Source organism: Vanessa cardui, chromosome 17 (genome assembly GCF_905220365.1).
Source record: "Vanessa cardui chromosome 17, ilVanCard2.1, whole genome shotgun sequence".
Taxonomy (NCBI): domain Eukaryota; kingdom Metazoa; phylum Arthropoda; class Insecta; order Lepidoptera; family Nymphalidae; genus Vanessa; species Vanessa cardui.
In genome coordinates, this window is record NC_061139.1 from 6,203,705 (window position 1) to 6,216,463 (window position 12,759).

General features: G+C 37.1%; 1 protein-coding gene across 1 annotated transcript; it reads right to left on the reverse strand.

The window, feature by feature from the left end:
* Positions 1–3,602: 3,602 nt before the first annotated feature.
* On the reverse strand, positions 3,603–8,184 carry LOC124537047. Its single transcript, XM_047113758.1, has 3 exons — positions 6,376–8,184; positions 5,873–6,239; positions 3,603–5,581 (listed from the first exon to the last, which is right to left on the reverse strand). Exons 1-3 carry the CDS (start codon positions 8,182–8,184, stop codon positions 3,603–3,605), a joined length of 4,155 nt encoding a protein of 1,384 aa, XP_046969714.1.
* Positions 8,185–12,759: the final 4,575 nt, after the last annotated feature.

Here is a 12,759-nt window from a genome sequence, read left to right on the forward strand (position 1 = left end):
TATACGTGTCCGACGTGATAGCGGACCTGATTGAATAGCCAAAGTAAGGGGTCTTATATTCAAATATTCAGATAATATGCTTTAATGCCGCTAAAGTTAGCGTTTAGAAAACTGTTACTGTTCCTTGAACATCGGGGCTTCTGCATAACATTCACCCGATGTCTTCGCTAAAGCCAGAATTAGGCTAGTTTACGATTAAACTAAGTTTGCAATCTCAAATTTTGGAATTAGTTACGTAACTTTCACGATAAGAACTGGAGTACCTATATTGATTAAAAAGTGAACTATTTTCAAGTTATTTTCAAGTAGTTTCTGACTTACAAGTCAGAACGTAAATGAAAATAGATTTGATACAATTATATCGTATCTTGTACTCGTGTATTCGTGACAATGTAATGAACGATAATTACATGTTCTGTTTGAAAATAATGTAAAAATAAATAGAAGTTTTGGTTTTCGTTTTTATTCTTAGTTTCTTGTTTATTTATGTTGGGTTTTATACTTCGTTTTTAAATTATTACTGTTGTTCAGTAAGTCAATAAATCCTGTCTGGGATAATTTATTGTTGCTACAACGAAATTCGGTAGACTCTTTTAACATTTTCGATTCATAAAGTCAAAAGTTTGTTAAAAAACCATAAATAAGTAAGGCATATCAACAACAACAGCCTGTAAATTCCCACTGCTGGGCTAAAGGCTTCCTCTCCCTTTGAGGAGAAGGTTTGGAACATATTCCACCACACTGTTCCAGTGCGGGTTGGTGGAATACACATGTGGCAGAATTTCTATGAAATTTATCACATGCAGGTTTCGTTACGGTGTTTTCCTTCACCGCTGAGTACGAGATGAATTATAAAGACAAATTAAGCACATGAATCAGCGTTGCTTGCCTGGGTTTGAACCCGCAATCATCGGTTAAGATGCACGCGTTCTAACCACTGGGCCATCTCGACTCAAGGCATATCATTCAACACAAATTTAAATAGATGGTAAAAAAGTGTGGAGCTAAAATTTGTTGACTTTCATGAAAAATATATATTTCATTCATTTCATAAGGTTATACAACTCACTGAATAGCCCTAGAGGCCAGAAGGATCTCTACTGAATTACGAAAGAGAGAGAAAGACGATCGAGAGATATAACATATATCAAATGCATGAAAGATGAGGCTGGTAAAGTTTTATGTAAAGATGAGGAAATAAAAGAAAGATGGAAGGTCTATTTTGAAAAGCTTATGAATGAAGAAAATGACTGGAATGGTGTTCTTCGAGAGGCGCAAGTACATAAGGGATTAGTAAGAGAAATTAGTATGGATGAGGTAATGACAGCAGTCAAAGGTATGAAAAATGGGAAGGCTTTAGGTCCAGATGATATACCAGTTGAAGTATGGAAGATATTAAAGAGTGAAGGATGTATGTGGTTGACTTTATTCTTCAATAAGTTGTTGCATGAAGAAACCATCCCACAAGAATGGTGCAGTAGTTCACTAGTGCCCATCTTCAAAAATAAAGGAGATGTACAGGATTGCAACAACTATAGAGGGATTAAGCTCATATCACATACTATGAAAGTATGGGAGAAGGTAATAGAGAGAAGATTGCGAGAAGAGAGTGAAATTACCGAAAATCAGTTTGGGTTAATGCCAGGTCGAGGGACAATGGACGCTATCTTTGCACTCCGCCAATTGTGCGAGAAGTACAGACGTGCTCACAAGAACCTGCACATGGTGTTCATTGATCTCGAGAAAGCCTATGATAGGGTGCCTCGTGAGGTGTTATGGTGGGCATTGAAAGAGAAAGGTTTGCCTGGGAAGTATGTGGAGTTAATTCGTGCTATGTACAAGGGATCTTGTACCTACGTCCGATCGTCTGCCGGTAACACCGACCGGTTCAATGTGGCTGTAGGTTTGCACCAAGGTTCGGCTCTAAGTCCTTACCTCTTCCTGCTGGTTATGGACGCTCTAACGGCGGACATACAGGAGGAGGCACCCTGGTGCATGCTTTTTGCCGACGACATTGTATTGGTTGGTGAAGATGGACCTGAGATCCAGAGCAGATTGGAGGATTGGCAACGGAAACTGGAGAATGTTGGCCTGAAAATCAGTAGAACGAAGACTGAATACATGTTCTGCGATTTCGGCGGTGCTCCGACTTCCGGTATCTCGGTTCACTCATTCAAGGCGATGGCGAAATAGATCGAACGGTGAAGCACAGGATTAACACAGGATGGATGAAATGGCGGCAGGTTACGGGAACAATTTGTGACCCCCGTATACCCCTTAATCTTAAGGGGAAGATCTATAAGACCATAATCAGACCTGCTGTCCTGTATGGATCAGAGTGTTGGGCTACAAAAGGGATGACTGAAAGACAATTGCATGTTGCGGAGATGAGAATGCTGAGAGGAATGTGTGGTATTACGCGAATAGATAGAGTAAGGAATGAGTATATAAGAGGAAGTTTGAAAGTGACACCGATAGCCGAGAAGTTATGTGGAAGGCGGCTATCATGGTATGGACATGTAATGCGGAGGAATGAGGAACACATTGTGAGGAAGGCCTTGAGCATGGATGTGGATGGATATAGAGGTTGAGGACGACCAAGGAAACGATGGATGGATTGTATGAAAGACGATATGGCTAGAAAGAATGTTACTTGTGAGATGACGTCTGACAGAGAAGTATGGAAGGAGAAGACATGCTGTGCCGACCCCAAATAAAATTGGGATAAGGGCAGGAGAATGAATGATGTATTTAACTGACATAACTTTTTATTTCAAATAATGAAAAATAATTACTACTGAGTTTCTTGTCGGCTGTTTTCAGAAGAAACGTCTTTTATTTACTTTCCGAGCGTTAACTGCACGTTCGGAAAGTAAGAAATCACAGACGACTATTAAGTGACAGAATCATCTAAATAATAAAAAAAAGTAACAAAATAAACTTTATTCAATGAACCGTTAACAATTTAATACTTTTTATTCTATTAAGTTTTACCCAGACATACCAGAAAGTCACAATTCGACCTTTATATTGATTAAATAACGTATTTGACGAATATTAACGCCACGCTGTTTATCACTTACATAATCTAGTATAGAATAATTGGACTTGTCAGAAAAAAAATTAAATCAATTAAATTTCCAGCTTTGAGAAGTAGTAAACATTTTTATTTATTTTTTAATAAATCAGGAAGAAACGATTTCTTCCTGATTGTTAATGTGTCTACAAAGCCAGGGACAGTGATATGCATGCTAAAATGAAACACACTTCCCGGAACGTATAGGTGTTTATTTATTTTCCATACTTAGACTATATACCTTTGACCAAACCAAACGATAGCGTGATTCAATGTACTACTAGCGCCATCTAGTTAAAAAATAGTAAACTAAAAAATATAATTCATAAAATCGATTGGACATACCGGCCCCCAAGGACTAAATAGTCCTTCAATATGTCCATCACAATAACAAAATAAATTATAATAAACGAAGTAACGTAACAGCTAACTTAAATATACGAATTTATACATATTAGATAAAGAAGACAAAAATAAACTTAAACCAATAAAAAAAAAAACTTTAGTAAAGATTGAAGTTGCACTTTTAAGTTGCAAGTGGTAAGGGACAAACCTTCGAAGCTGGACGCTGAACGATCGTGTTTTTAAATTTTAGGGAAACTACTCGAGTGAGTTTATCTCTTCCCGGATGAAGATTTACCACTCTTCCATAAAGCCACTTAGCAGGAGGTAAGCCATCCTCACGCACTAAAACCACATCTCCTATTTTCAATTCTGGGATTTTTACATTCCATTTATATCTTTGAAAGAAATGGGTCAAGTATTCCTGAGACCATCTCTTCCAAAAACACTGCAACATTTTTTGTGTTAATTGCCAACGACGCAGTGAGCTTGTTGATTTATTTTCATAGTTGTGGTCAGGGGCTGTTAACAATGGCTCGCCAACCAAAAAATGGCCAGGTGTCAATGGTAATGCATTGTCTGGGTCTGATCCAGCAACTGAAAGTGGTCGCGAATTGAGACATGCTTCGATTTGTGCTAGAACAGTGGACAATTCTTCGTATGTTAAGGTAGAGTCGCCTATAACTCTGCGCAGATGGTGCTTTGTGCTTTTTATTCCTGCCTCCCATAGTCCACCGAAATTTGGTGCATACGGCGGAACGAAGTGCCATTCTGTACCATTGTTGGCCAGTAACGCTGCGATTTCAGTTCCCATAGACGACTTTTCGTGTGAAAATAAGTTTTTAAGCTCGCGCGAGGCCCCGACAAAATTAGTGCCATTGTCGCTCCACAAATGATTGCAGCGACCTCTTCGGGCTACGAAACGCTTAAAAGCAGCTAAGAATCCTTCCGTCGTGAGGTCTGAAACGGCTTCAATGTGAACAGCTCGCGTGACCATGCAAACAAATAGGCAAATATACCCTTTATGAGATTTATGGCCTCTTCCCTTCGATGTACGTATGGCAATGGGTCCCGCGTAATCGACACCGGAGTTTGCGAACGGCTTATCAGGTGTTACCCGACAAGGTGGCAACTGACCCATTAACGGAGTTCGAAATTTGGCCGCATTTCTTGTACAAGCAATACAAGAATGAACTACTCTTTTGGCTAATTTTTTTAAGTTAGTGACCCAATATTTTGTTTTAACTAGATTACACGTTAATTGCTGACCACCATTTAATGTCTTTTCGTGAGCATCAGTAACAATAAGTTTGGCTATATGAGAGTCTCCGTTAATAATAATAGGATGTTTGCTATTGTCTGGTAACTCTGAATTCTCCATTCGACCTCCTACTCGTAAGAGTCCAACTTTATCGAGGAATGGGTTTAGAGCTTTTATCTTGCTCTTAGTTCCGACATTCTTTGACTTCACAAGATTTCGTTTTTCATCGGCGAAAAAATGAGATTGATGCTGTCGAACACAGCTGAACAGTGTATCCTGAAGTTCTGTGGCCGTAAGATATGGTAAAGATTTCTCTTTATATACATTTGGCTGTGTCAACCTTAGGAATCTTCGGCAGTACGCTAGAGTTCTTATTAATTTTCGTAATGATGAAAACCTTAGGGTTAAATCTTCAGCGTCGTTGTTAGAGTTTATGACTTCCATATGTGCTTTTACGAGTCGCGTTTCTAAATCCGTTTTGGTACATATAGACAATGGTTTCGCATATTCTATTTTGTTGTTGCGTAGCCAAGTTGGCCCACACTTCCACAATTCCTCAGATATTAAGTCGCATGGTTTTACACCTCGTGACGCGCAGTCAGCGGGATTATCTTTCGTCTTGACATACGACCACTGAGCTGCATCTAAACGCGTAAGAATTTCAGATGTCCGGTTTGCCACGAAGGTTTTCCATCGGTTTGGATGATCGCTTAACCATGCCAAAACAATCGTAGAGTCCGTCCAAGCATGTAAATTCGCTTTATCTATTTGGAGAACATTGGACACTTCAGCCAGCAACTTAGTAAGCAAAACAGCTCCACACAACTCCAGACGTGGGACAGACACTGGTTTCACTGGAGCTACCTTAGTTTTAGCGCTTAATAAATGGGACTCAACCTGACCTAGAGCTGTAATACATCTTAGATATACGACGGCTGAATACGCTACAGTCGATGCATCACTAAAACCATGTAGCTCTGTGTGTACCTGTATGTCACTATCTGCCTTTTGAACCCAGCGGGGTATTTGGAAGCGACTCAAATTGCACAATTATTTCCGGTAGGTTTTCCATTCAAGCAAAAGTTCAAATGGTAATTTAACGTCCCAGTCAAGTCCTGTAAGCCACAATTTTTGTATAAAAACCTTTGCTGTGACTACACACGGAGCTATCCACCCAAGAGGATCGTACAAACGGCATATTTCAGCGATAATTTGTCTTTTAGTTTCAGGCATCTCTGTAGGCATTTTTACTACATAATGAAATGTATCCGAGCATCGATTCCAGGTAAGACCAAGAATTTTAGTTACACTGTCTTCATTTATTTCTCTATCCTTTATTCCTATATTTTCTTCTTGCCACCACTTCATCAATTCTTCTCGATTGCTAGTCCATTTTTGTAGCTTAAATCCACCCTTTTCTAATAGGTAATTCATCTGTTTATATATTTCCTTTGCTTCTGTTTCAGATTGACATCCGGTCATGAGGTCATCGATATAGAAATCAGTTTTTACTCTTCCTGCTGCTAACGGATATTTTTCTCCTTCATCTATAGCGATTTGCTGTAAAACTTTAACCGCCAAATAAGGCGCACAGGATGTACCAAACGTTACTCTTAATAGTCGAAAGTCTTTTATTTCAGATAGCGAATCATCACGCCATACTATTCTTTGATAATCTACGTGCTTTTTGGCTAACTTGACGGTACATTTTGATAATGTCAGCCGTAAGACAAATTGGATGCAGTCTCCATCGCATGATAACTTGACGTAGTTCCAATTGCAAAGTAGGCCCGACCATTAATGTATCATTGAGAGATATACCATTGGCACTCCTATCTGAAGCGTTGAATACTATACGAGTCTTCGTCGTACTCTTGTCTTGTCTAATAACCGCGTGATGGGGTAGCCAGACATTCTCATTTCCTTCTCTTTCTACTGACTCATGTCTTATTGGTTCCATGTGACCGAGGGTCATGTACTCTTTTATAACCTTTTGATAATTTTCTTTTTGATCAAGATTTTTCGATAATCTCTTTTCTAATGCTATTAATCTCTTTACGGCTATTTTTCTCGTATCTCCATATTGACCAAAAAGTTTTGTGCGACGAAAAGGCAATTCTACCACGTATCGACCTGTCTCGTCTCTATAGGTGGTAGTAGCAAAATGCTTTTCACATTCTTCCTCCTCTGGAGTGAAGACTTTCTCGAGCACCATGTTTGGCTCGGCTTCTAATTCCCAAAATCGTTTCAGTAATTCGTTTTCTTCTAGCTTGGCATGATTCGCAACCAGATTGTGGCAGTTGCCTAATTTTTCGTTATTGTCTACTTGACCCGACAATACCCATCCAAGGTAAGTATTTTGTGCGATCATACAATTGGTCGGGTGCTTTTTTAAACCTTGTTTTAGAATGCTACAATAAACTTCAGCTCCTAATAAGATGTCGATCTTATTTGGGAGGTTGTATTGCGGATCTGCCAGATCAATTTGACCTAGATCTGCCCAAAGCGGTAATACGAATTTTCTTTCTGGTAAAACAGAAGTAACTCTTTTTAAAACGTGAGCTTGTACTTGCAATTGGAATGAAGTATCATGAAGTGACTGTATATTAACCTTAACTGCATACTTTGTAGTTAAGCCACCTTGACCTCCACCCACACCAGAGATGCAACTTCTTGCATTAATTTTGTCTACTCCTAAAAGTTGCACCGCTGCTTCAGATATGAAGGACGCTTGTGATCCTTGATCAAGCAGGGCTCTCAGTATCTGAGGGTTTCCGTTTTTGGATTCAGCCTTAATCAAGGCTGTAGCTAATAATGTTTGTGTACGTGTCTGTTTCGTCGCAAAATTACTAATTATACCATTAGTGACCTCATTCGTCAGGTTTGACGATTCCGGGTAGGTTTCCTCTTGTTCATTTTCAGTTGCTTCAGATTCATCTATATCTGTAGCAACTGTCACTGTATACGAACTGGCTTTGCCATGAAGAAGTGTGTGATGCTTCCTCTTACAAATACGGCATGTCGTTGGTACACGGCATATCTTTCCGGTGTGATTATTACCAAGGCAATTAAAGCAAAGTCCTAATGACTTCACAATATCTTGCCGTACGTTTACATCTTCCTTGGCAAATTTACCACAGGACCATAACTTGTGGCTTTCGGTGCAGTGAGGACATCTAACATCTGAAGCGGCATGCAAGGACTTAGTTTGGTAAGTGTTTGGGGTTATTTTAGCTTTATTTTTTGAAGGTTCCATAAACTCTAAGGCGCGGAAACGACTTTCTAAAAAATTTTTAAATTGAGTCAAGGTAGGTAAATCTTCATTTAAACTATTAACATGTAATTCCCATTGTTTACGAGTTTCAGCGTCCAACTTCAAGCTGGCAACATATATAACAATAGGGTCCCATGAATCAACATTAATACCTAAATTTGACAACTCATGCATACAATCTGAAGTAGTATCAAGAAGATCTTTTAAACCACTGGACGATTCATGGTTCATTACCCGTTGAGCAAACAAACGTTTAAAGATACAATTACACATATATCGCTTGTTATTATATCGATTCTCTATCAAATCCCAACATTTTTTGTAGTTGGCTTTTGTAATGGGGATATGTTTTATTAATTGTTCTGCCTCACCTTGAAGTTGAGTTTTTAAATAATGTAACCGCTGAACATCATCCAGACTTGGATTATTATGCACTAAAGAAAGAAAAAGATCTCGGAACGAGAACCATTCTGAATATTTGCCACTAAAAACAGGAATGGATATTTTGGGAAGTCTAACATTAAACTCTTTTGTGTTTGAACTAGACTGAAACTCTTCGGATACATTATAAGTTTTAATCAGCTTTTTAAGTTCTGTTTTAAAATCTAAATACAACTCTTCAACTTTTTCATAAAAATCGCTAGAAAGATAATCCGAGCCTTTACTTACATCTCTAGGTAACATAACAATTTTTGAATGATTATCCGTAAATCTATTCCACTGTTTTTCTAAATTTTCTAATCGGGTTTCCCCATATGCTTCAGAAGTCTTACTTTCGGAGATTTCTTAAAGTTTGTAAAAGCTTTACACATATTATTATATAAATCAATTTGTAATTGCGCATAAGATTCCATTGTTAAAATTTATATAAACTTAACAACGCTTAATCTGATAAAATTTAATAATAAAGATGCAACTACAGATTTCTTCAACTTAAAGCTTGGTAACCTACTAAAATCACTAAAGTTTTAAATATGTCTAACACCATGTAATGTTGCAATTTTATATGTTTAGAATTTATTTTATGTTCAATATTTTATCTATGTCCAGGATTCCAAATTTTTTCTAAGTGTTTTAAAGTTGTGCACTTGTAAAATTTTGGACATAGGTTCCCCGTCTCTCCACTTGTTGAGAAATTATTCTAAGTCTTACGTTAACACTTTTTAAATTGCAAGTTCAAGATTTCAAGTATAATTATCAAAGTTAATTATAGACTATTTGTAAGGTTCAAATTAGCGTACTCACAGTTTATTTGCACTTTACCACTTTTATCACTAGACTGCGCTGCCGCTGTTCTGTAGGTTTTTAAATGACAGGGTGCGCCACCGCTACTACTGCTGCTCTTTGACTACGCTACCTGTGTTTGTAGTTCCTCGTTTATCCGTCAGGGGCGTCACTGTAGCTGGTATGGTTGTATAATCTCTCCTCACTTGTAATTATTATTGATGGCTTGACGCTAAATTGGACTGTTTGAAACTTGTCAGTGTACCAAGGTTTTTTCTTCAAAAAACGATCCGGCTCGCAGGACCATATGTTAATGTGTCTACAAAGCCAGGGACAGTGATATGCATGCTAAAATGAAACACACTTCCCGTAACGTATAGGTGTTTATTTATTTTCCATACTTAGACTATATACCTTTGACCAAACCAAACGATAGCGTGATTCAATGTACTACTAGCGCCATCTAGTTAAAAAATAGTAAACTAAAAAATATAATTCATAAAATCGATTGGACACTGATTATTAATCAATTGATTGACTATGTCTAAACAATTGATACAAATTAAACTTGCTTACAGAGAAATACCATAGAAGACGCTATAAATTCATTTGAAATAAAAGCCTTGTAAGATCAAATTACGTAATAGAATATAGGTACAACAACAATAATTAAAAAACGATAATAACCAATAAAAAATAATAATAAATAATTATTATTAAATATGAGGATTATGGATTAACTTGGAACAAATTTCAAGGAAATTCTGCCACATGTGTATTCCACAAACCCGCATTGGAACAGCGTGGTGGAATAAGTTCCAAACCTTCTCCTCAAAGGGAGAGGAGGCCTTAACCCAGCAGTGGGAAATTTACAGGCTGTTGTTGTTGTTGTTGTATATGGTAAATAGCTCTATTTTAACTTTGTTAAAAACTTCCCAAGGGAATCTCGTTCTGGAAGATTATTAATAGCTTTTACAGGTCTTTTTTGAAACATGAAAACAGTTTTCATATTTGTAGCTTTGCTCTAAAGAAGTATGCTATAAGACTGCTCAATTCATATAACAATATTCTCAGCTCGAGTAGTTCATTTCGATACTACTATCAATATCAGTTTATTTCCAAACCACTTACGCTGCTGCGCTGTTTTCCCTCTAGAGATCATAAATAATAATTTCAGTGAACTTTTTAATCTCAAGTGTTCCTTAAAATAATCATTTATATAGACAACCGATAGCGGTTACAATGTAAACGTTAAATGTTATTTTAGAATTATTTTTTAAGCTATACTAAACGAAGAAGCTATAGTAAACGAGCTCAACTCAGGAAAGCGACTACCATCGCTCATAGACATCTGCATCAAAGGTGGGTTTGTTGCTTTGCTTTCCTTTAAGATATATGTAGGCTTATTGAAGGTTCCCAAGTCATATTAGAGCATGAACCGTCGATAACAACCTGGATGTGATTCGGTTGCATAATTTTCCGGGGAGTTCATAGGAAGCGCTTTGTGGCATACAAGTTCGAAGGTCTACTACTTATGTCTAAAATAGTTGCTACTACCCCCAGCTTCTGTCCATCTATATCAAGAAAACTAGAATCGAAGTGCAAACTAGAATAGAAGAGAGATCTTAAGCTCCCTCTTCGCTTAGGCTCAGATCAGCCCAGATCAATGATTGATCGTCCCCGTGCAGAGATGGAAAAGAAGGTTAACATAAATTACCTAAGATATTCTTAGCGAGAGACCAGAGCGAACGTGATCCTGAAGGTGCACCCGTCTCTCACTAAATCTGTCAATATATTTCTTCACCTTAACAATTACGTTTTTAAAGTCTCAGAGTCACATTTATTTCTGAATGTGCTGGTATTTACATCACAATACGCCATTAGATTAGATCAGTCTTTGTTGCATTCCCGCTTTCGGCGTAACGCTGTGTTGCAAAACCGACCAAACCAAGGCTTAATATTTAAAGTGTATAATCCGCGACAGCCGGTATTCGCGTTAGCGAGGTGACCAGTTATGTCAGATCATATGCGTAGGCGGATTAAAGAACAGATCAACCCGCATAATCGGTCATACGTGATCTAAGCCTTTCGGCGTGGTCGGAATTAAAATTGCCAAAAATTACTCGTATTAGTATAACAACAACAATAAAAGCCTGTAAATTTCCCATTGCTGTTTTTCGGCCTCCGTTTGAGGAGCAGGTTTGGAGCATACTCCACCATACGGCTTAAATGCGTATTAGTGGATCCACGTAGAGCAGAATTTCGTTGTAATTAGACACATGCAGGCTTCCTCACGATGTTTTCCTTCACCGCCGAGCACGAAATCAACTATAAATAAAAATTAGGCATAAGTAAATTCAGCTGGTTTTCGCCTGAGTTTGAACCCGCAATTATCGGTTATGATGTACGTGTTGGCCATCTTGGCTAAATCATTGTGGTATTGGTCGGTGTAAAAACTTACATTCTTATTTTTAACTGAAGTTAATATGTCATGCCAAGACCAAGCAATAATACTTTATTAGTCTTCAGGATTTAAATTATTTATATAAACTATTCGTTAAATACGATAATCAATCGAAAACTAGAGTATGTCGGGAATCGTGACTTATATTAAATTACTGTTACAACATATACATATATATAAATTTTATCAAATAGATTATCTGAATTGAATGTTATTATTAATATTGAAAATGTCGATTTGACACTATATATGATATATATATATAGGTAAGTACTATAAATAATTTACTAATGGCCAATCGATCACTTGGTATATAACATTATTAATTCAACTTTACGTATAATAAAAGGCGATAAAACTACATAACGCGAAAAGAAGTAGCATTGCAACTACAAGAGACTCTGATTTGGTATGAATTGATATATAGAGCTTAGACTAATAACCAGATATCTGCTGTGTCACGAAGACGCTCGTATCAAAGTTCGTACAATAGGAAAAAATATGATATATTACCTCACATTAGGTCAATAACGGATGATATCGGGGCCTGAGGATGTTATTTGTGAGAAAAGTGTTTATCTATATTGATAAACACTAGTACTATAAAATTGTCTTATTTTAATAATTAAAAATTTTTAAGTAATTACACTCTCTACATCTAAAACTTATGTGAAATAAAGCAAATAAAGTCTGATTATACACTGACTAAAAAGGCCACAACATATAATATACAAGTACGTGTAATAAACAAGACAAAGATCGTCGTCATCATTTAGTATAACAAACTATTATAACTATGTTGATACTCGTAAATATAAATTGAAAACTCCGTTTGTTTATAAATACAAAAGCCTATTGTGAATTAATATGTAATTATGGCTTTTATTAGAAGTTCCAGGCGAATTAATTGAATTTATTGCTTCGCTCGTAAACCCGTCAATTGGTCCAAATTATCTCACTCGTAGGAATTCGAAATTTGGACTGGGAATCCTATTAAAGGTCCAAGTTTTGCAAAATTAATTCAAAGCGAAATCGTCTTAAACAATATTACAGTCACGATATTAAAAAGGAGAGGAATAGCGTTAGGTTTTTGTATTAAAACACGGAGGTAATGGAGC

Excerpts from the sequence above, each read along its gene's own strand:
- LOC124537047 (XM_047113758.1), bottom strand. The coding sequence starts at position 8,184 with ATGAACCATGAATCGTCCAGTGGTTTAAAAGATCTTCTTGATACTACT. Across the intron at positions 6,240-6,375 it reads TTATCAAAATGTACCGTCAA|CAAATCGCTATAGATGAAGG; the intron begins GTTAGCCAAAAA and ends AAAGTTTTACAG. Across the intron at positions 5,582-5,872 it reads AATTATCGCTGAAATATGCC|GTCAGGTTGAGTCCCATTTA; the intron begins GTTTGTACGATC and ends TTACAGCTCTAG.